This window comes from Mya arenaria, chromosome 13 (genome assembly GCF_026914265.1).
Source record: "Mya arenaria isolate MELC-2E11 chromosome 13, ASM2691426v1".
Lineage (NCBI taxonomy): Eukaryota > Metazoa > Mollusca > Bivalvia > Myida > Myidae > Mya > Mya arenaria.
The window spans coordinates 8,070,592-8,093,601 of NC_069134.1; the positions used below are offsets into that span (position 1 = coordinate 8,070,592).

Sequence of the window (23,010 nt, forward strand, 5' to 3'; positions counted from 1 at the left end):
CTGTGCTATAGAGCCGCGTTACCGCTGTGCTATAGAGCCCCGTTACCGCTGTGCTATAGAGCCCCGTTACCGCTGTACTATAGAGGTCCGTTACCGCTGGGCTATAGAGCCCCGTTACCGCTGTGCTATAGAGGTCCGTTACCGCTGTGCTATAGAGCCCCGTTACCGCTGTGCTATAGAGCCCCGTTACCGCTGTGCTATAGAGCCCCGTTACCGCTGTGCTATAGAGCCCCGTTACCGCTGTGCTATAGAGCCCCGTTACCGCTGTGCTATAGAGGCCCGTTACCGCTGGGCTATAGAGCCCCGTTACCGCTGTGCTATAGAGGCCCGTTACCGCTGGGCTATAGAGCCCCGTTACCGCTGTGCTATAGAGGCCCGTTACCGCTGGGCTATAGAGGCCCGTTACCGCTGTGCTATAGAGGCCCGATACCGCTGTGCTATAGAGCCCCGCTACCGCTGTGCTATAGAGCCCCGTTACCGCTGTGCAATAGAGGTCCGTTACCGCTGGGCTATTGGGGCCGTTACCGCTGTGCTATAGAGGTCCGTTACCGCTGTGCTATAGAGGCCCGTTACCGCTGTGCTATAGAGGCCCGTTACCGCTGTGCTATAGAGGCCCGTTACCGCTGTGCTATAGAGGCCCGTTTACCGCTGTGCTATAGAGGCCCGTTACCGCTGGGCTATAGAGGCCCGTTACCGCTGTGCTATAGAGGCCCGTTACCGCTGTGCTATAGGGGCCCGTTACCGCTGGGCTATAGAGGTCCGTTACCGCTGTGCTATAGAGCCCCGTTACCGCTGTGCTATAGAGGCCCGTTACAGCTGGGCTATAGAGCCCCGTTACCGCTGGGCTATAGAGGCCCGTTACAGCTGGGCTATAGAGCCCCGTTACCGCTGTGCTATAGAGGCCCGTTACCGCTGGGCTATAGAGGTCCGTTACCGCTGTGCTATAGAGCCCCGTTACCGCTGTGCTATAGAGGCCCGTTACAGCTGGGCTATAGAGCCCCGTTACCGCTGGGCTATAGAGGCCCGTTACAGCTGGGCTATAGAGCCCCGTTACCGCTGTGCTATAGAGGCCCGTTACCGCTGTGCTATAGGGGCCCGTTACCGCTGTGCTATAGAAGTCCGTTACCGCTGTGCTATAGAGGCCCGTTACCGCTGTGCTATAGAGGCCCGTTACCGCTGTGCTATTGAGGCCCGTTACCGCTGGGCTATAGAGGCCCGTTACCGCTGTGCTATAGAGGCCCGTTACCGCTGTGCTATAGAGGTCCGTTACCGCTGTGCTATAGAGTACCATTACCGCTGTGCTATAGAGGCCCGTTATCACTGGGCTATAGAGGCCGGTTACCGCTGTGCTATAGAGGTCCGTTACCGCTGTGCTATAGAGGTCCGTTACCGCTGGGCTATAGAGGCCCGTTACCGCTGGGCTATAGAGGTCCGTTACCGCTGGGCTATAGAGGCCCGTTACCGCTGTGCTATAGAGGCCCGTTACCGCTGTGCTATAGAGGCCCGTTACCGCTGTGCTATAGAGGCCCGTTACCGCTGGGCTATAGAGGCCCGTTACCGCTGTGCTATAGAGGCCCGTTACCGCTGGGCTATAGAGGCCCGTTACCGCTGTGCTATAGAGGCCCGTTACCGCTGTGCTATAGGATCCGTTACCGCTGGGCTATAGAGCCCCGTTACCGCTGTGCTATAGAGCCCCCTTACCGCTGGGCTATAGAGCCCCGTTACCGATGTGCTATAGAGGCCCGTTACCGCTGGGCTATAGAGCCCCGTTACCGCTGTGCTATAAAGCCCCGTTACCACTGTGCTATAGAGCCCCGTTACCGCTGTGCTATAGAGGTCCGTTACCGCTGTGCTATAGAGCCCCGTTACCGCTGTGCTATAGAGGCCCGTTACCGCTGTGCTATAGGGGCCCTTTACCGCTGGGCTATAGAGGTCCGTTACCGCTGTGCTATAGAGGCCCGTTACCGCTGGGCTATAGTGGCCCGTTACCGCTGTGCTATAGAGGCCCGTTACCGCTGGGCTATAGAGGCCCGTTACCGCTGTGCTATAGAGGTCCGTTACCGCTGTGCTATAGAGGTCCGTTACCGCTGTGTTATAGAGATCCATTACTGCTGTGCTATAGAGGTCCGTTATCGCTGGGCTATAGAGGCCCGTTACCGCTGTGCTATAGAGGTCCGTTACCGCTGGGCTATAGAGGTCCGTTACCGCTGGGCTATAGAGGCCCGTTACCGCTGGGCTATAGAGGTCCGTTACCGCTGGGCTATAGAGGCCCGTTACCGCTGGGCTATAGAGGTCCGTTACCGCTGGGCTATAGAGGCCCGTTACCGCTGTGCTATAGAGGCCCGTTACCGCTGTGCTATAGAGGCCCGTTACCGCTGGGCTATAGAGGCCCGTTACCGCTGTGCTATAGAGCCCCGTTACCGCTGTGCTATAGAGGTCCGTTACCGCTGTGCTATAGAGGACCGTTACCGCTGTGCTATAGAGCCCCGTTACCGCTGTGCTATAGAGCCCCGTTACCGCTGTGCTATAGAGGCCCGTTACCGCTGGGCTATAGAGCCCCGTAACCGCTGTGCTATAGAGCCCCGTAACCGCTGTGCTATAGAGCCCCGTTACCGCTGTGCTATAGAGGTCCGTTACCGCTGGGCTATAGAGCCCCGTTACCGCTGTGCTATAGAGGTCCGTGACCGCTGTGCTATAGAGCCCCGTTACCGCTGTGCTATAGAGGTCCGTTACCGCTGGGCTATAGAGCCCCGTTACCGCTGTGCTATAGAGCCGCGTTACCGCTGTGCTATAGAGCCCCGTTACCGCTGTGCTATAGAGCCCCGTTACCGCTGTACTATAGAGGTCCGTTACCGCTGGGCTATAGAGCCCCGTTACCGCTGTGCTATAGAGGTCCGTTACCGCTGTGCTATAGAGCCCCGTTACCGCTGTGCTATAGAGCCCCGTTACCGCTGTGCTATAGAGCCCCGTTACCGCTGTGCTATAGAGCCCCGTTACCGCTGTGCTATAGAGCCCCGTTACCGCTGTGCTATAGAGGCCCGTTACCGCTGGGCTATAGAGCCCCGTTACCGCTGTGCTATAGAGGCCCGTTACCGCTGGGCTATAGAGCCCCGTTACCGCTGTGCTATAGAGGCCCGTTACCGCTGTGCTATAGAGGCCCGATACCGCTGTGCTATAGAGCCCCGCTACCGCTGTGCTATAGAGCCCCGTTACCGCTGTGCAATAGAGGTCCGTTACCGCTGGGCTATAGAGGCCCGTTACCGCTGTGCTATAGAGGCCAGTTACCGCTGGGCTATTGGGGCCGTTACCGCTGTGCTATAGAGGTCCGTTACCGCTGTGCTATAGAGGCCCGTTACCGCTGTGCTATAGAGGCCCGTTACCGCTGTGCTATAGAGGCCCGTTACCGCTGTGCTATAGAGGCCCGTTTACCGCTGTGCTATAGAGGCCCGTTACCGCTGGGCTATAGAGGCCCGTTACCGCTGTGCTATAGAGGCCCGTTACCGCTGTGCTATAGGGGCCCGTTACCGCTGGGCTATAGAGGTCCGTTACCGCTGTGCTATAGAGCCCCGTTACCGCTGTGCTATAGAGGCCCGTTACAGCTGGGCTATAGAGCCCCGTTACCGCTGGGCTATAGAGGCCCGTTACAGCTGGGCTATAGAGCCCCGTTACCGCTGTGCTATAGAGGCCCGTTACCGCTGGGCTATAGAGGTCCGTTACCGCTGTGCTATAGAGCCCCGTTACCGCTGTGCTATAGAGGCCCGTTACAGCTGGGCTATAGAGCCCCGTTACCGCTGTGCTATAGAGGCCCGTTACAGCTGGGCTATAGAGCCCCGTTACCGCTGTGCTATAGAGGCCCGTTACCGCTGTGCTATAGGGGCCCGTTACCGCTGTGCTATAGAGGTCCGTTACCGCTGTGCTATAGAGGCCCGTTACCGCTGTGCTATAGAGGCCCGTTACCGCTGTGCTATTGAGGCCCGTTACCGCTGTGCTATAGAGGCCCGTTACCGCTGTGCTATAGAGGCCCGTTACCGCTGTGCTATAGAGGTCCGTTACCGCTGTGCTATAGAGTACCATTACCGCTGTACTATAGAGGCCCGTTATCACTGGGCTATAGAGGCCGGTTACCGCTGTGCTATAGAGGTCCGTTACCGCTGTGCTATAGAGGTCCGTTACCGCTGGGCTATAGAGGCCCGTTACCGCTGGGCTATAGAGGTCCGTTACCGCTGGGCTATAGAGGCCCGTTACCGCTGTGCTATAGAGGCCCGTTACCGCTGTGCTATAGAGGCCCGTTACCGCTGTGCTATAGAGGCCCGTTACCGCTGGGCTATAGAGGCCCGTTACCGCTGTGCTATAGAGGCCCGTTACGCTGGGCTATAGAGGCCCGTTACCGCTGTGCTATAGAGGCCCGTTACCGCTGTGCTATAGGATCCGTTACCGCTGGGCTATAGAGCCCCGTTACCGCTGTGCTATAGAGCCCCCTTACCGCTGGGCTATAGAGCCCCGTTACCGATGTGCTATAGAGGCCCGTTACCGCTGGGCTATAGAGCCCCGTTACCGCTGTGCTATAAAGCCCCGTTACCACTGTGCTATAGAGCCCCGTTACCGCTGTGCTATAGAGGTCCGTTACCGCTGTGCTATAGAGCCCCGTTACCGCTGTGCTATAGAGGCCCGTTACCGCTGTGCTATAGGGGCCCTTTACCGCTGGGCTATAGAGGTCCGTTACCGCTGTGCTATAGAGGCCCGTTACCGCTGGGCTATAGTGGCCCGTTACCGCTGTGCTATAGAGGCCCGTTACCGCTGGGCTATAGAGGCCCGTTACCGCTGTGCTATAGAGGTCCGTTACCGCTGTGCTATAGAGGTCCGTTACCGCTGTGTTATAGAGATCCATTACTGCTGTGCTATAGAGGTCCGTTATCGCTGGGCTATAGAGGCCCGTTACCGCTGTGCTATAGAGGTCCGTTACCGCTGGGCTATAGAGGTCCGTTACCGCTGGGCTATAGAGGCCCGTTACCGCTGGGCTATAGAGGTCCGTTACCGCTGGGCTATAGAGGCCCGTTACCGCTGTGCTATAGAGGCCCGTTACCGCTGTGCTATAGAGGCCCGTTACCGCTGGGCTATAGAGGCCCGTTACCGCTGTGCTATAGAGCCCCGTTACCGCTGGGCTATAGAGGCCCGTTACCGCTGTGCTATAGAGGCCCGTTACCGCTGTGCTATAGAGGTCCGTTACCGCTGGGCTATAGAGGTCCGTGACCGCTGTGCTATAGAGCCCCGTTACCGCTGTGCTATAGAGGCCCGTTATCGCTGGGCTATAGAGCCCCGTTACCGCTGTGCTATAGAGCCCCGTTACCGCTGTGCTATAGAGGCCCGTTACCGCTGTGCTATAGAGCCCCGTTACCGCTGTGCTATAGAGGTCCGTTACCGCTGGGCTATAGAGCCCCGTTACCGCTGTGCTATAGAGGTCCGTTACCGCTGTGCTATAGAGCCCCGTTACCGCTGTTCTATAGAGGTCCGTTACCGCTGTGCTATAGAGCCCCGTTACCGCTGTGCTATAGAGCCCCGTTACCGCTGTGCTATAGAGCCCCGTTACCGCTGTGCTATAGAGGCCCGTTACCGCTGGGCTATAGAGCCCCGTTACCGCTGTGCTATAGAGGCCCGTTACCGCTGGGCTATAGAGCCCCGTTACCGCTGTGCTATAGAGGCCCGTTACCGCTGGGCTATAGAGGCCCGTTACCGCTGTGCTATAGAGGCCCGTTACCGCTGTGCTATAGAGGCCCGTTACCGCTGTGCTATAGAGGCCCGTTACCGCTGTGCTATAGAGGCCCGTTACCGCTGTGCTATAGAGCCCCGTTACCGCTGTGCTATAGAGCCCCGCTACCGCTGGGCTATAGAGCCCCGTTACCGCTGTGCAATAGAGGTCCGCTACCGCTGGGCTATAGAGGCCCGTTACCGCTGTGCTATAGAGGCCCGTTACCGCTGGGCTATAGAGGCCCGTTACCGCTGTGCTATAGAGGCCCGTTACCGCTGTGCTATAGAGGCCCGTTACCGCTGTGCTATAGAGGCCCGTTACCGCTGGACTATTGGGGCCGTTACCGCTGTGCTATAGAGGCCCGTTACCACTGTGCTATAGAGGCCCGTTACCGCTGTGCTATAGAGGCCCGTTACCGCTGTGCTATAGAGGCCCGTTACCGCTGTGCTATAGAGGCCCGTTTACCGCTGTGCTATAGAGGCCCGTTACCGCTGGGCTATAGAGGCCCGTTACCGCTGTGCTATAGAGGCCCGTTACCGCTGTGCTATAGGGGCCCGTTACCGCTGGGCTATAGAGGTCCGTTACCGCTGTGCTATAGAGCCCCGTTACCGCTGTGCTATAGAGGTCCGTTACCGCTGGGCTATAGAGGCCCGTTACCGCTGGGCTATAGAGGTCCGTCACCGCTGGGCTATAGAGGCCCGTTACCGCTGTGCTATAGAGGCCTGTTACCGCTGTGCTATAGAGGCCCGTTACCGCTGTGCTATAGAGGCCCGTTACCGCTGGGCTATAGAGGCCCGTTACCGCTGTGCTATAGAGGCCCGTTACCGCTGGGCTATAGAGGCCCGTTACCGCTGTGCTATAGAGGCCCGTTACCGCTGTGCTATAGGATCCGTTACCGCTGGGCTATAGAGCCCCGTTACCGCTGTGCTATAGAGCCCCCTTACCGCTGTGCTATAGAGCCCCGTTACCGCTGTGCTATAGAGGCCCGTTACCGCTGGGCTATAGAGCCCCGTTACCGCTGTGCTATAGAGCCCCGTTACCACTGTGCTATAGAGCCCCGTTACCGCTGTGCTATAGAGGTCCGTTACCGCTGTGCTATAGAGCCCCGTTACCGCTGTGCTATAGAGGCCCGTTACCGCTGTGCTATAGGGGCCCTTTACCGCTGGGCTATAGAGGTCCGTTACCGCTGTGCTATAGAGGCCCGTTACCGCTGGGCTATAGTGGCCCGTTACCGCTGTGCTATAGAGGCCCGTTACCGCTGGGCTATAGAGGCCCGTTACCGCTGTGCTATAGAGGTCCGTTACCGCTGTGCTATAGAGGTCCGTTACCGCTGTGTTATAGAGGTCCATTACCGCTGTGCTATAGAGGTCCGTTATCGCTGGGCTATAGAGGCCCGTTACCGCTGTGCTATAGAGGTCCGTTACCGCTGGGCTATAAAGGTCCGTTACCGCTGGGCTATAGAGGCCCGTTACCGCTGGGCTATAGAGGTCCGTTACCGCTGGGCTATAGAGGCCCGTAACTGCTGTGCTATAGAGGCCCGTTACCGCTGTGCTATAGAGGCCCGTTACCGCTGGGCTATAGAGGCCCGTTACCGCTGTGCTATAGAGCCCCGTTACCGCTGGGCTATAGAGGCCCGTTACCGCTGTGATATAGAGGCCCGTTACCGCTGTGCTATAGAGGTCCGTTACCGCTGTGCTATAGAGGACCGTTACCGCTGTGCTATAGAGCCCCGTTACCGCTGTGCTATAGAGCCCCGTTACCGCTGTGCTATAGAGGCCTGTTACCGCTGGGCTATAGAGCCCCGTTACCGCTGTGCTATAGAGCCCCGTTACCGCTGTGCTATAGAGCCCCGTTACCGCTGTGCTATAGAGGTCCGTTACCGCTGGGCTATAGAGCCCCGTTACTGCTGTGCTATAGAGGTCCGTGACCGCTGTGCTATAGAGCCAAGTTACCGCTGTGCTATAGAGGTCCGTTACCGCTGGGCTATAGAGCCCCGTTACCGCTCTGCTATAGAGCCCCGTTACCGCTGTGCTATAGAGCCCCGTTACCGCTGTGCTATAGAGCCCCGTTACCGCTGTGCTATAGAGGTCCGTTACCGCTGGGCTATAGAGCCCCGTTACCGCTGTGCTATAGAGGTCCGTTACCGCTGTGCTATAGAGCCCCGTTACCGCTGTGCTATAGAGCCCCGTTACCGCTGTGCTATAGAGCCCCGTTACCGCTGTGCTATAGAGCCCCGTTACCGCTGTGCTATAGAGGCCCGTTACCGCTGGGCTATAGAGCCCCGTTACCGCTGTGCTATAGAGGCCCGTTACCGCTGGGCTATAGAGCCCCGTTACCGCTGTGCTATAGAGGCCCGTTACCGCTGGGCTATAGAGGCCCGTTACCGCTGTGCTATAGAGGCCCGTTACCGCTGTGCTATAGAGCCCCGCTACCGCTGTGCTATAGAGCCCCGTTACCGCTGTGCAATAGAGGTCCGTTACCGCTGGGCTATAGAGGCCCGTTACCGCTGTGCTATAGAGGCCAGTTACCGCTGGGCTATTGGGGCCGTTACCGCTGTGCTATAGAGGTCCGTTACCGCTGTGCTATAGAGGCCCGTTACCGCTGTGCTATAGAGGCCCGTTACCGCTGTGCTATAGAGGCCCGTTACCGCTGTGCTATAGAGGCCCGTTTACCGCTGTGCTATAGAGGCCCGTTACCGTTGGGCTATAGAGGCCCGTTACCGCTGTGCTATAGAGGCCCGTTACCGCTGTGCTATAGGGGCCCGTTACCGCTGGGCTATAGAGGTCCGTTACCGCTGTGCTATAGAGCCCCGTTACCGCTGTGCTATAGAGGCCCGTTACAGCTGGGCTATAGAGCCCCGTTACCACTGGGCTATAGAGGCCCGTTACAGCTGGGCTATAGAGCCCCGTTACCGCTGTGCTATAGAGGCCCGTTACAGCTGGGCTATAGAGCCCCGTTACCGCTGTGCTATAGAGGCCCGTTACCGCTGTGCTATAGGGGCCCTTTACCGCTGGGCTATAGAGGTCCGTTACCGCTGTGCTATAGAGGCCCGTTACCGCTGTGCTATAGAGCCCCGTTACCGCTGTGCTATAGAGGCCCTTTACCGCTGGGCTATAGAGGCCCGTTACCGCTGTGCTATAGAGGTCCGTTACCGCTGTGCTATAGAGGTCCGTTACCGCTGTGCTATAGAGGTCCATTACCGCTGTGCTATAGAGGTCCGTTATCACTGGGCTATAGAGGCCCGTTACCGCTGGGCTATAGAGGCCCGTTACCGCTGTGCTATAGAGGCCCGTTACCGCTGTGCTATAGAGGCCCGTTACCGCTGGGCTATAGAGGCCCGTTACCGCTGTGCTATAGAGGCCCGTTACCGCTGTGCTATAGAGGTCCGTTACCGCTGTGCTATAGAGGCCCGTTACCGCTGTGCTATAGAGCCCCGTTACCGCTGTGCTATAGAGCCCCGTTACCGCTGTGCTATAGAGGCCCGTTACCGCTGGGCTATAGAGCCCCGTTACCGCTGTGCTATAGAGCCTCGTTACCACTGTGCTATAGAGCCCCGTTACCGCTGTGCTATAGAGGTCCGTTACCGCTGGGCTATAGAGCCCCGTTACCGCTGTGCTATAGAGGCCCGTTACCGCTGGGCTATAGAGCCCCGTTACCGCTGTGCTAAAGAGGTCCGTTACCGCTGGGCTATAGAGCCCCGTTACCGCTGTGCTATAGAGCCCCGTAACCGCTGTGCTATAGAGGTCCGTTACCGCTGGGCTATAGAGCCCCGTTACCGCTGTGCTATAGAGGTCCGTTACCGCTGTGCTATAGAGCCCCGTTACCGCTGGGCTATAGAGGTCCGTTACCGCTGTGCTATAGAGCCCCGTTACCGCTGTGCTATAGAGCCCCGTTACCGCTGTGCTATAGAGCCCCGTTACCGCTGTGCTATAGAGGTCCGTTACCGCTGGGCTATAGAGCCCCGTTACCGCTGTGCTATAGAGCCCCGTTACCGCTGTGCTATAGAGGTCCGTTACCGCTGGGCTATAGAGGCCCGTTACCGCTGGGCTATAGAGGCCCGTTACCGCTGTGCTATAGAGGTCCGTTACCGCTGTGCTATAGAGGTCCGTTACCGCTGTGCTATAGAGGTCCATTACCGCTGTGCTATAGAGGTCCGTTACCGCTGGGCTATAGAGGCCCGTTACCGCTGGGCTATAGAGGTCCGTTACCGCTGTGCTATAGAGGTCCGTTACCGCTGGGCTATAGAGGTCCATTACCGCTGTGCTATAGAGGTCCGTTACCGCTGGGCTATAGAGGCCCGTTACCGCTGGGCTATAGAGGCCCGTTACCGCTGGGCTATAGAGGTCCGTTACCGCTGTGCTATAGAGGCCCGTTACCGCTGTGCTATAGAGGCCCGTTACCGCTGGGCAATAGAGGCCCGTTACCGCTGGGCTATAGAGGCCCGTTACCGCTGTGCTATAGAGGCCCGTTACCGCTGTGCTATAGAGGCCCGTTACCGCTGTGCTATAGAGGCCCGTTACCGCTGGGCTATAGAGGCCCGTTACCGCTGTGCTATAGAGCCCCGTTACCGCTGGGCTATAGAGGCCCGTTACCGCTGTGCTATAGAGGCCCGTTACCGCTGTGCTATAGAGGCCCGTTACCGCTGTGCTATAGAGGCCCGTTACCGCTGGGCTATAGAGGCCCGTTACCGCTGTGCTACAGAGGCCCGTTACCGCTGTGCTATAGAGGCCCGTTACCGCTGGGCTATAGAGGCCCGTTACCGCTGTGCTACAGAGCCCCGTTACCGCTGGGCTAAAGAGGCCCGTTACCGCTTTGCTATAGAGGCCCGTTACCGCTGGGCTATAGAGGTTCGTTACCGCTGGGCTATAGAGGCCCGTTACCGCTGTGCTATAGAGCCCCGTTACCGCTGTGCTATAGAGGTCCGATACCGCTGTGCTATAGAGCCCCGTTACCGCTGTGCTATAGAGCCCCGTTACCGCTGGGCTATAGAGACCCGTTACCGCTGTGCTATAGAGGCCCGTTACTGCTGTGCTATAGAGGCCCGTTACAGCTGTGCTATAGAGCCCCGTTACCGCTGGGCTATAGAGACCCGTTACCGCTGTGCTATAGAGGCCCGTTACCGCTGTGCTATAGAGGCCCGTTACCGCTGTGCTATAGAGGCCCGTTACCGCTGTGCTATAGAGGCCCGTTACCGCTGGGCAATAGAGGCCCGTTACCGCTGTGCTATAGAGGCCCGTTACCGCTGGGCTATAGAGGCCGTTACCGCTGTGCTATAGAGGCCCGTTACCGCTGGGCTATAGAGGCCCGTTACCGCTGTGCTATAGAGGCTCGTTACCGCTGGGCTATAGAGGCCCGTTACCGCTGTGCTATAGAGGTCCGTTACCGCTGGGCTATTGAGGCCCGTTACCCCTGTGCTATAGAGGCCCGTTACCGCTGGGCTATAGAGGCCCGTTACCGCTGTGCTATAGAGGCCCGTTACCGCTGGGCTATAGAGGCCCGTTACCGCTGTGCTATAGAGGCCCGTTACCGCTGTGCTATAGAGGCCCGTTACCGCTGTGCTATAGAGGCCCGTTACCGCTGGGCTATAGAGGCCCGTTACCGCTGTGCTATAGAGGCCAGTTACCTCTGTGCTATAGAGGCCCGTTACCGCTGGGCTATAGAGCCCCGTTACCGCTGGGCTATAGAGCCCCGTTACCGCTGGGCTATAGAGGTCCGTTACCGCTGGGCTATAGAGGCCCGTTACCGCTGGGCTATAGAGGTCCGTTACCGCTGGGCTATAGAGGCCCGTTACCTCTGGGCTATAGAGTTCCTTTACTGCTGAGTTATAGAAGCCCGTTACCGCTGGGCTATAGAGGCCCGTTACCGCTGGGTTATAGAGGCAAGTTACCGCTGGACTATAGTGGCCCGTTACCGCTGGGCTAAAGAGTTCTCTTACCGCTGGGCCATAGTGGCCCATTACCGCTGGGCTATAGAGGTTCTTTACCGATGGGTTATAAAGGCACGTTACCGCTGGGCTGTAGTTGCCCGTTACCGCCAGGCTATATCGGCCCGTTACCGCTGGGCTATAGAGGTACATTGTTTGTATGTTACCGCTGGGCTCTAGTGGCCCGTTACCGCTGGGCTATTTAGGCCCGTTATTGCTGGGCTATAGAGGCCCGTTACCGCTGGGTTATAGAGGCACGTTACCGCTGGGCTATTGAGGCCCGTTACCCCTGGGCTATAGTGGCCCGTTACCGCTGGTTTTTAGAGGTCTGTTACCGCTGGGCTATAGTGGCCAGTTACCGCTGGGCTATAGAGGCTCTTTACCGCTGGGTTATAGAGGCCCGTTACCGCTGGGTTGTAAAGGCACGTTACCGCTGGGCTATAGTGGCCCGTTACCGCTGGGCTATAAGGCCCGTTACCGCTTGGCTATGGAGGCGCGTTACCGCTGGGCTATTGAGGCCCGTTACCGCTTGGCTATAGGGGCCCTTTACCGCTGGGCTATAGAGGTCCGTTACCGCTGGGCTATAGTGGCCCGTTACCGCTGGGTTGTAAAGGCACGTTACCGCTAGGCTATAGTGGCCCGTTACCGCTGTGCTATAGAGGCCCGTTACCGCTGGGCTATGGAGGCCCGTTACCGCTGGGCTATAGGGGCCCATTACCGCTGGGCTATAGTGGCCCGTTACCGCTGGGCTATAGGGGCCCGTTACCGCTGGGCTATAGTGGTCCGTTACCGCTGGGCTATAGGGGCCCGTTACCGCTGGGCTATAGTGGCCCGTTACCGCTGTGCTATAGAGCCCCGTTACCGCTGTGCTATAGAGGCCCGTTACCGCTGTGCTATAGAGCCCCGTTACCGCTGGGCTATAGAGGCCCGTTACCGCTGGGCTATAGAGGTCCGTTACCGCTGTGCTATAGAGGCCCGTTACCGCTGGGTTATAGAGGCCCTTTACCGCTGGGCTATAGAGGCCCGTTACCGCTGTGCTATGGAGGCCCGTTACCGCTGTGCTATAGAGGCCCGTTACCGCTGGGCTATGGAGGCCCGTTACCGCTGGGCTATAGAGGCCCCTTACAGCTGGGTTATAGAGGTCCGTTACCACTGGGTTTTAGAGGCCCGTTACCGCTGTGCTATAGAGGCCCGTAACAGCTGGGCTATAGAGGCCCGTTACCGCTGGGGTATAGAGGTCCGTTACCGCTGTGCTATAGAGGCCCGTTACCGCTGGGCTATAGAGGCCCTTTACCGCTGGGCTATAGAGGCCCGTTACCGCTGGGCTATGGAGGCCCGTTACCGCTTGGCTACAGAGGCCTGTTACCGCAGGGTTATAGAGGCCCGTTACCACTGCGCTACAGAGGCCCGTTACCACTTGGTTATAGAGGCCCGTTACCGCTGGGCTATAGAGGCCCGTTACCGCTGGGCTATAGTGGCCCGTTACCGCTAGGCTAAAGAGGCCCGTTACCGCTGAGCTATGGATGCCCGTTACCGCTGGGCTATAGGGGCCCGTTACCGCTGGGCTATAGAGGCCAGTTACCGCTGGGCTATAGAGGCTCTTTACCGCTGGGTTATAGAGCCCCGTTACCGCTGGGTTATAAAGGCACGTTACCGCTGGGCTATAGTGGCCCGTCACCGCGGGGCTATAGAGGCCCGTTACCGCTGGGCTATGGAGGCCCGTTACCGCTGGGCTATTGATGCTCGTTACCGCTTGGCTATAGGGGCCCGTTACCGTAACCGCTGGGCTATAGTGGCCCGTTACCGCTTGGCTATATGGGCCCGTTACCGCTGGGCTATTGGGGCCCGTTACCGCTGGGCTATATGGGCCCGTTACTGCTGGGCTATAGTGGCCCGTTACCGCTGGGCTATAGGGGCCCGTTACCGCTGGGATATACGGGCCCGATACCGCTAGACTATAGTGGTCTGTTACCGCTGGGCTATAGAGGTCCGTTAACTCTGAGCTATAGAGGTATGTTACCGCTTGGCTATAGAAGTCCGTTAACTCTGAGCTATAGAGGTCTGTTGCCGCTGGGCTATAGAGGTCCGTTAACTCTTAGGTATAGAGGTTTGTTACCGCTGGGCTATAGAGGTCTGTTACCGCTGGGCTATAGAGGTCCGTTAACTCTGAGCTATATAGGTCTGTTACCGCTGGGCTATAGAGGTCTGTTACCGCTGGGCTATAGAAGTCCGTTAACTCTGAGCTATAGAGGTCTGTTACCGCTGGGCTATAGAGGTCCGTTAGCTCTGAGCTATAGAGGTCTGTTACCGCTGGGCTATAGAGGTCCGTTAACTCTGAGCTATAGAGGTCTGTTACCGCTTGGCTATAGAAGTCCGTTAACGCTGGGCTATAGAAGTTCGTTACCGCTTGGCTATAGAAGTCCGTAAACGCTTGGCTATAGAAGTCCGTTAACTTTGGGCTATAGAAGTCCGTTAACGCTGGGCTATAGAAGTCCGTTAACGCTGGGCTATAGAAGTCCGTTACCGCTTGGCTATAGAAGTCCGTTAACGCTTGGCTATAGAAGTCCGTTAACGCTGGGCTATAGAAGTCAGTTAACGCTGGGCTATAGAAGTCCGTTAACGCTGGGCTATAGAAGTCTGTTACCGCTGGGCTATAGAAGTCCGTTAACGCTGGGCTATAGAAGTCTGTTACCGCTGGGCTGTAGAAGTCTGTTACCGCTGGGCTATAGAAGTCTGTTACCGCTGGGCTATAGAAGTCTGTTACCGCTGGGCTATAGAAGTCTGTTACCGCTGGGCTATAGAAGTCTGTTACCGCTGGGCTATAGAAGTCTGTTACCGCTGGGCTATATAGGCACGTTACCGTTTGGCTATAGGGGCCCGTTATCACTGCGCTACAATGGCCCGTTATCACTGGGCTACAGATGCCCGTTATCACTGCGCTACAGATGCCCGTTATCACTGGGCTACAATGGCCCGTTATCACTGGGCTACAGAAGCCCGTTATCACTGCGCTACAGATGCCCGTTATCACTGCGCTACAATGGTCCGTTATCACTGGGCTACAGAGGCCCGTTATAACTAGGCTACAGATGCCCGTTATCACTGCGCTACAATCACCCGGTATCACTGGGCTACAGATGCCCGTTATCACTGCGCTACAGAGGCCCGTTATCACTGGGCTACAGAGGCCCGCTATCACTGTGCTACAGAGGCCTGTTACCACTGGGCTACAGAGGCCCTTATAACTGGGCTACAGAGGCCCGTTATCACTGCGCTACAAAGGCCAGCTATCACTGCGCTACAATGGCCCGCTATCACTGCGCTACAATGGCCCGTTATCACTGGGTTACAGATGCCCGTTATCACTGCGCTACAGAGGCCCGTTATCACTGGGCTACAGAGGCCCGCTATCACTGTGCTGCAGAGGCTTGTTATCACTGGGCTACAGAGGCCCGTTATAACTGGGCTACAGAGGCCCGTTATCACTGCGCTACAAAGGCCCGTTATCACTGCGCTACAAAGGCCCGCTATCACTGCGCTACAGAGGCCCGTTATCTCTGTGCTACAGAGGCCCGCTATCTACATAGGCAAAGTAAAAAAATTCAACACATAGCAATAGTGGGAATATCTTGGTTTAATATTTGGCAGAACAGGCATTTTGTTTTTTTCATTCTTTGAAGAATCTATAAGAAGAAAAACCTGACTGGTTGCATCAGTTGTCCATCTTTATTGTTGGCAATTTTGCACCAGACCTAAATATTTCCCCTCTATGTATGGTGCGCATGTCCGAAAATGCATCCCTGTAAGATCGGTGTGTGTGTGTTCTGGCTCTCAACATACGAGCTTTGGATAAATACTCGTTTTGGCTTCCGTTGAATCAGAGACAAAGTTCATGTTTTAAAAATGTGTTCTAAAAGTTTGTAAGTGTAACATTTATTAACAAAATTAATATCAACATTTTATATATCTTTATAGGACATAGTCTGGATTCAGCTTATTTTCGCATAACCGCTGCTTTCTTCTACAATCTTGTCGCTAAGGTTGGAATCTTTTGTCTCGGGTAGACCAAGGCAGCACAGTATGCTGATGAAAGCCACCCCCGCAAAGATGAAGAAAAGAGATCCGGGATAAAAACGTATTCTAAAATAAGGTATCATAAAGCATAAATTATAATCATAGATATAGTACAAGTAATAGGTCATTCCCATTTCAATTTGTCGAAATATCACATGATTTTTTATGTTAGCATATCAAGGAAAAGCACGGATAAAATACTACAAACAGTTCAATATCTTTTTTTTGCATAGTCGAACCATAGGAATGCTAGTGTTTTAAGGATTCGTTCGCAAATAATAATTTCTATTTGATACTAGTACAATTAATAGTTGATTCTTAACAATCACATAATGGTATGAAACTGGCAAATGTACAAACCAAGTAATTCAGCTGTGGCCCTAGAATCGCTCCTGCTTTTGAAACCACGTTCATTGACCCATATCCTATGCTCCTAGAATATTTTTGGCTTTTATTAAAAATCACAATTATTCATAAATGGTCACTTCCGCAAATATGAATATAAAACTAATACATTGGTGGCAACTACAGTTATCAGCCGCCTGGAGGCCAAAACAAACTAATTGGCTTAGACTCAAACATCAAATCCTAACATGCGATCAACGGTCACACCGGACAACACACACATATATTGTGAAACATTTGTATGAATATTAGAACATGTGTATCAACGGTCACACAGGACAACACACACATATATTGTGAAACATTTGTATGAATATTAGAACATGTGTATCAACTAGGGATGGCAACGAGTACCCGAGTACTCGATCGAACGTCCGAGTACTCGAGTACCAAATCACTACTCGAGTACTCGGATTTTTTTTAAAAAATCTATAAAAATCACCAAATACACGATTTACAGACAAAATATCAGATCTGGTTTGTTGCCAATAGGACAATTTACGGTCCCTCTAATCTCCGCTGTGTATACAATTGACCTCAATCAATTAGTTGACAGTTGTTGTGATAGTTGCAAACTGTCAACAAAGGACCCCTATTTCAAATTAGCACTGATGTCAATTAGCGAAGTTTTGATAGCGGTACTTTCACCTACACAATTCTATTGTATACCAATTAGAGACCTTTCACCAAACAATGGACGCTAACGAGCGAAAGAGTATAGATCGTTACGAGAATTGATTTATTAATGGGCGTATTTTAACTATTTTTGCAATGATTATCACAATTGATTGGTTGATATTTTATATCAAGAGTTATGAATATTAATGAGGTAAACAACAATTACACAGTAAAAAAAATAATTTGTAGTGCAAACAACTAAAAAACTGAACTTCGTATTGAATTTCGTTCACTTTTTTATGTATGCTATTAATTTGCGTTCATTGAAATTCTGATTGTTGTTCATTTCTGCAGTGAATACTTGTACAAAATGAAACGAATAAAACAAATTAAAAGCCTGAAACAACATTTGTTTTCTTTTTATAGCATTTTTTGTTAAAATACGTAATGAAAGTTAGCACTGTGATCCCGAAGGCCCTCTACGGGTGCGAGTTGTGGAGTGACCTACAGGATCATCATATATTGGCTCTAGAACGAGCCCACAGAGTATGTGTGAAATATATGCAAAATATGCCAGTATATACAAGAACAGTGATTGCGTTAAGTTGTGCTGGAATCTACTCATTAGAAACATATATAGACAAAAGAAAATTACTATTTTTCGGACAATTGTGCCGTACTGATTACACAAAAAGGTTAAAAAACTTATTCCTATTAAGACTATGCAAATTCGAAAGCGAACCAAGTGCAGTAACAGGATTTATTCCAGAAATTTACAGAATCTTAGGCAAATATAATCTAATACATGTATTATGCCACTTCCAGAGGGATGCAATTTTTCCGAGTCATGATAGCTGGAGATCTACTGTAAATAAATCTATAAATAATCGTGTTGTAACCAAATACAAAATATCACAGGAAACGATGTGAACCTACGATTATTTAAGTCTATCCATTGTGAATATGAACCTTGAACCAGCTGAAAAATTGTAGGACTGCTATGCTGATTATTAGTAAATATTTTTCAAGAAGTTTTGTGTCCAAATGCCAAGAATGTGAAATAATAACAGAACAAATGGTTTTGCACAAAATAATGTTTTGTAAAATCTCGAGCGCTTCTAGAGACGATTTATGGTTAGCGTTATGTAAATGTCTTAGTGCCAAAGTTTTCCTTGAGTTCAGCCATCTTAAACCCGATGAGCAATTAATCGAACTTTTAACTGGTTTTCCGCAGCTATCTATAGAGGACACAGTTAGAGTCAAGGCTTTCAAAGCGGCACTGAAGTACATCAGGATCCTGTATAAATACGGATACAACAAATAATAACTCCCGTGATTATGACCTAGACTTTCGCTTTTCGTCGTTTAGGTTATTTTGGGCTAGCACGGTAGAAATTCAAAATATAAACAAGAAATTATAATATATGTGAACAAATTAATAACAATAAGACGTCGTAGAATGGGGAAAGGTAAATGAAATTACAAAACTATGTTTCATTAACTGTATTAGTACATAGTTATCATACAGTATTACTAGATGTATTATTTATAGTTATCCTTCCTATCTGATATATTTGTTTGTTGTACATGTATATAATTTATGTAAATTTTTGTTCAATATCTCTCTCTCACTTTAAATGTGAAAATGACCAATAATACGACCAACGCACAATATACGCCATTAACGATACATGTATACACAATCTTGTCTTCGCGAACACATATTCATTTTTTCCAAGTAATCGAGTACCCGAGTACTCGATCGAACGATCGTCCGAGTACTCGAGTATTAATTTTACTACTCGTTGCCATCCCTAGTATCAACACGTGTTGGGGTTCCGCCTTTAAACAGTGTGTAAAAACATGTGTTTAATGCTTTAAGAGAATTCAACCTCGCCGTTGCCCAACATTCATTTCCTGATCAGGGGCGTAGCTAGGCCTAAACAAACTTGTAAGCCCGATGGTTCTATGTGAGTTTGGGGACTTTTATATGTGCATTTCACTCACTTAATTATATTTGCAATCATTACAATCCAATCAAGCAATACACCTTGCACGTTGTTTAAATAAACACCAAATTTTGGTTAATAAAAAAAACACAACAAACTTTTTAGTTGTTCAAAGTGTTCGAGTAGCTATTAGTTTTTATTGCATTTTTTTGGGTTATGTAAATTTTGTCATTTTTCAAAAAAATTGTAGACCCAGGCCTACAAGGCCTTTATGTAGCTACGCCACTGCTGATGTAACTTACCTTATAACAGTCGGATAGAGTTCCAGGGTCATGGTTTGCACGGGTCCCCATGCCGTTCCTATACCAACGTTAGCAACCATCGCAGCTACGAGAGTTACTATGCCCTTGTGCGGTGCGTCTAGAAAGGACCATACTTTACTATACAAGTACCCGGATATCTTTATGTGCAAGCTGCTTTTAAACTTGTAATCGATTAACGACCTATAGGTCTTACTTTTGGGTAAACTAAGGTTCTACTTTATTTGAAGTGTGAAATATATACATAACACGATCGCATATGTAATTTTATAAGCTCACATGATTTTTTTATAACCGACGTAAGCCTAATAAGCACACAACTATGAGCTATCAGCAATTGGTTATATGATACTTTTAAACGTTCAAAATATTATTTACCAAAGACCTGAACAGATGCCGCTATTGCTCCTCCTACCGTGACAACAAGGAAACACATGCTTGTTGTAATGCGTCTCCCTACCCTGAAAAGTGAACATGGTGAATAGGAAATAATGATGTGACCCACAGGTGCATTAGTAAGTTATAGCTACTGCACCCACTACCAGAGTTATTCGAATCATATAAAGCGAGTGTGAAGCACGAGTGGTGTATAATTTCAATCACTTGGACTGGGAGTAGTTACTGTGTTGAATCATTATTTTCAGCTTACCGTTCAATAACTGGCGTGCGTATTTTGTACATTGTTGTAACGCATGCGCACGCTCCAATTGGCAAGGTACTTCTCGTTACCGTTCGGATGTGAGAATTAATGCGTTACTGATGAGGAAAAAGCAAACACTATAATATGCTATAACTATCGGGTAATGTCTCTGCACCAGAACATAAAAACTTACTTGTTTTGCAGAAAATTGCTAAGAAAAACTACAGGAAGTGGCACAATATTGAAAAGTGCAAGATTCAAGTAGATATTTCCTGATAAGGTTTGTATTCCATACATAATTCCGTACGATATCAATCCAAGACCAATCCTACAAGTTCAAAACAAAATTGTTATGTATTCTCAAATCATGCATTGTTTGCTACATTTTCAAATATTTATAACAATTGGCCTGTTTTAGCATATTTTGAAAACAAATTCATATTCTGTCAATGCAGTTTTATTCATCATTTTAGTAAACATCAGATGCCGTATCATTTTAGAAAATGTTGATGAATACATTAAGGTTATAAGTATTGAGTTGTGTTCCGGCCTCTCTTGGTCTTTTACAGATTTGGATTTTACGAGGCGCTAGGCAAGTGAAATAAATATAACGCTGCACTATTAACCCTGTTATTATATACATTACTGTTTTATATTACTGAAATACACGTTATTACATAATTCAATACATTTAAAGGACGCAATGATTTGTTTTATGACGTCAATTTAAAATTGCGCAATGATACTTTTTTGACGTGACGTCAGCGTAGTTAAAAACGGCTTTATTGCACTAAATGGAAAACGTCGGACACATGCATTTTGTGGTATGTATTACTTGCACTAACATGATGTTTATGTTATAAAACTTAATTGCCCATGTCTTTGTTTAATTGTATCATATACATATAAACGGAATACCTACCAGACTACGACTAATAACAATGTAATCCGAATCAGATGACGTGTTTTAAACAAATGCCAAAATGTGTATTTTCTTTCTCGTAACGTCTGCCCTGAATTTATTTCATTAAAGTCTTTAAGATCTGGATACTGTTTTCCGTTGGCATCTGCAACTGATTGAATGATGGCGGTGGCCTTATCAATTTTGTCGTGTGCCAGATACCATCGAAAGCTCTCTGGTATCAACCTAAAACAAATATGTAACAAATATATTTGAATCTTAAATATAGTGCGAAGAGACCAGATTGTTATCAAAAGCGTTACTTCGTTATTTAATACCTCCAAGTGAAGAGAAATGGCACTCCCAGCAATGCACACATCAGTAAGATATATCGCCAGTCCTGAAGTAACCAGGCAAAAAGTGAGAACATGCACACTTCAACGAACCAGGAAGGAAAACCAATGGCCCAGACTCTCCATTTATTGACTGTAAACTCGGACGACAATGAATAACTGACCGTAAGAAACATTGACACCCCTACACCTAGCAGAAATCTTGACGCTGCCAGCATAGACCAAGTCACCGAGAAATAGCCAATCAAATTAAACACCATTATACATAGAATTGTCGCGTATAGAGGGATTCTACGTCCAACTAGATCAGCGATTTGTCCGGATATCACATGTCCGACCATCACACCAGCTAAATCCATACTTTGTATCGTTGTCGGTATGTATGACTTCCCACACACCAGACCCCACTAGAAAATAATGAAAGAAAAATATTTTAAAATGAACACACATTAATATCATGTAAGACGATTGTGGTCATTAGCTGTCGAAAAAAAATGTTCGTTATGTTCTTATTTCATGCAAACGCCATAAAGTGGTGTAATAACCTGACCTCTGCAACAAACGTCGTATTATCATGGAACTGGAACCGCTCACATTCTACCGTTTCATTATCAACCAATGTAAATTTGCATTGTTTTACAGGACACCCATGTGTTGAGTTGGAAAAGTCAGAAACATTTCTAATTCTTCCGCAAATAGTTTCATCAGCGCATCGCCATTCTTTGGTTGCAGATATGATGATGTTGCTGTTCAAACTGAAGACGACGAGTATTTGCAGAAGATGTAAAGTTACCACTAATCGCCATTGGTAACGTCCACAACCTCCAATACTTAGAAGAAGGTCATCAGCATTCTTTTCCGCTGACATTTTAACTTATTGATCACCAGCTTCGTTCTGAAAACAAAGTCATCCATTCTGAGATAAAGTACATGTATTGATCACGCTGATCTATGTTCTGTGTTCGTTTGTGATTCAGACAAACAGACCGTTTGCTTTTGTCTTTGGATGTGTGTTTCAGGTATTACTTTTAGTCAGTTTTGGATGCAAGACTTGTAGTTTCTATTACTATAGAGGTATGTCAGTAAGTAGAGAAATAGCATTGCTTTCCTATGGTCTGTTTAGGTCATGTTAAACTGATAGTTTTACCGGCATGGCAATCCCCTGTATCGAAAGCGAAATTGTACCATTTCTATTCATTTTTAATCATCAATGTTTAAACGTATGACTTCACGATCCAAACAAGTGTAACAAATCTCAAAAGGATAATAAGATCAGAAATTGAAACATTATAATTTATTACTATTATATCAGCAGAAAGACATGTTTAAAATGATAAAATAACGTGTCTGGTATTCCTACTGTATATCAAAAAGAACATCAACGTAAGCACAGTTTCGAACGTGTCCTGCTCGTCGTCTTATTTGAGTAAATATAATCAGTTAACACTATTAACATACCTTTTGTTTTGAAAGTCGATATAACCTATCGACTGTCCAGTAAGTTATGTTTCCTCTAGTGAATGCGTTTTCAGTTTTTGCACACACTTCCACAAAACTATTTAAATTTATAAGATATCTATACATATTTACATTAAACATGAACGATAAGAGAAATTGCGTAAAACTACAGTGTTTCGTAAATGTTTTCAGATTTCAAAATGTATATTTCATTCAATAACAGTTTTTTTTTAAATTTATGACATCTTCAGACGAAACATTTGCTCACCGTTGTCTGTACAGAATCCTTTGACATCTCCGTTAAATTTCCGACTGTGTAACTCGTTATATTATTATTATATGAAACGCGAACGTATTTTATCATTCACCTACATTTGTATGCACCCCTCATGTGTCAGATAACTATTCTGTACCTGCAAACATCTAGATCATACAATCAGCGTTTGGTAACTGTTTAATCAGAAACATACGCTTTCAACGTCAATCAGTTGATCTTATTACCCGATGCACTATATAAATGTAATTTACTTTTTTCGACTGTTTTACAAATAGCAATCAACATTACAATGTTTTGAACTGTTAAACAGGTAAACAGTATGTACTGTTTTCTGCGCGTGGGGCTA

The 23,010-nt window shown here is 50.0% G+C and overlaps 1 protein-coding gene across 4 annotated transcripts; it reads right to left on the reverse strand.

Moving 5' to 3' along the window:
* Positions 1-15,285: 15,285 nt before the first annotated feature.
* LOC128214792 (solute carrier family 22 member 21-like) lies at positions 15,286-22,808 on the reverse strand. Of its 4 annotated transcripts, XM_052921440.1 has the most exons (10): positions 22,656-22,808; positions 22,388-22,484; positions 21,480-21,824; positions 20,915-21,336; positions 20,598-20,822; positions 19,869-20,003; positions 19,414-19,496; positions 19,018-19,135; positions 16,104-16,176; positions 15,286-15,809 (listed from the first exon to the last, which is right to left on the reverse strand). In XM_052921440.1, exons 3-10 carry the CDS (start codon positions 21,795-21,797, stop codon positions 15,705-15,707), a joined length of 1,479 nt encoding a protein of 492 aa, XP_052777400.1. In that variant the 5' UTR covers positions 21,798-21,824; positions 22,388-22,484; positions 22,656-22,808; the 3' UTR covers positions 15,286-15,704. The 4 variants fall into 4 exon arrangements, with proteins under 4 accessions (XP_052777400.1, XP_052777401.1, XP_052777399.1 ...); XM_052921441.1 differs by lacking the exon at positions 22,388-22,484 and having other exon boundaries at positions 20,915-20,976; XM_052921439.1 differs by lacking the exon at positions 22,388-22,484.
* Positions 22,809-23,010: the final 202 nt, after the last annotated feature.

Coding starts and splice junctions, on each gene's coding strand:
- LOC128214792 (XM_052921439.1), bottom strand. CDS start 21,797: ATGTCAGCGGAAAAGAATGCTGATGACCTTCTTCTAAGTATTGGAGGT. Junction 21,337..21,479: donor ATACGACGTTTGTTGCAGAG/GTCAGGTTATTA, acceptor ATTATTTTCTAG/TGGGGTCTGGTGTGTGGGAA. Junction 20,004..20,597: donor TTGTTATTAGTCGTAGTCTG/GTAGGTATTCCG, acceptor TTGAACTTGTAG/GATTGGTCTTGGATTGATAT.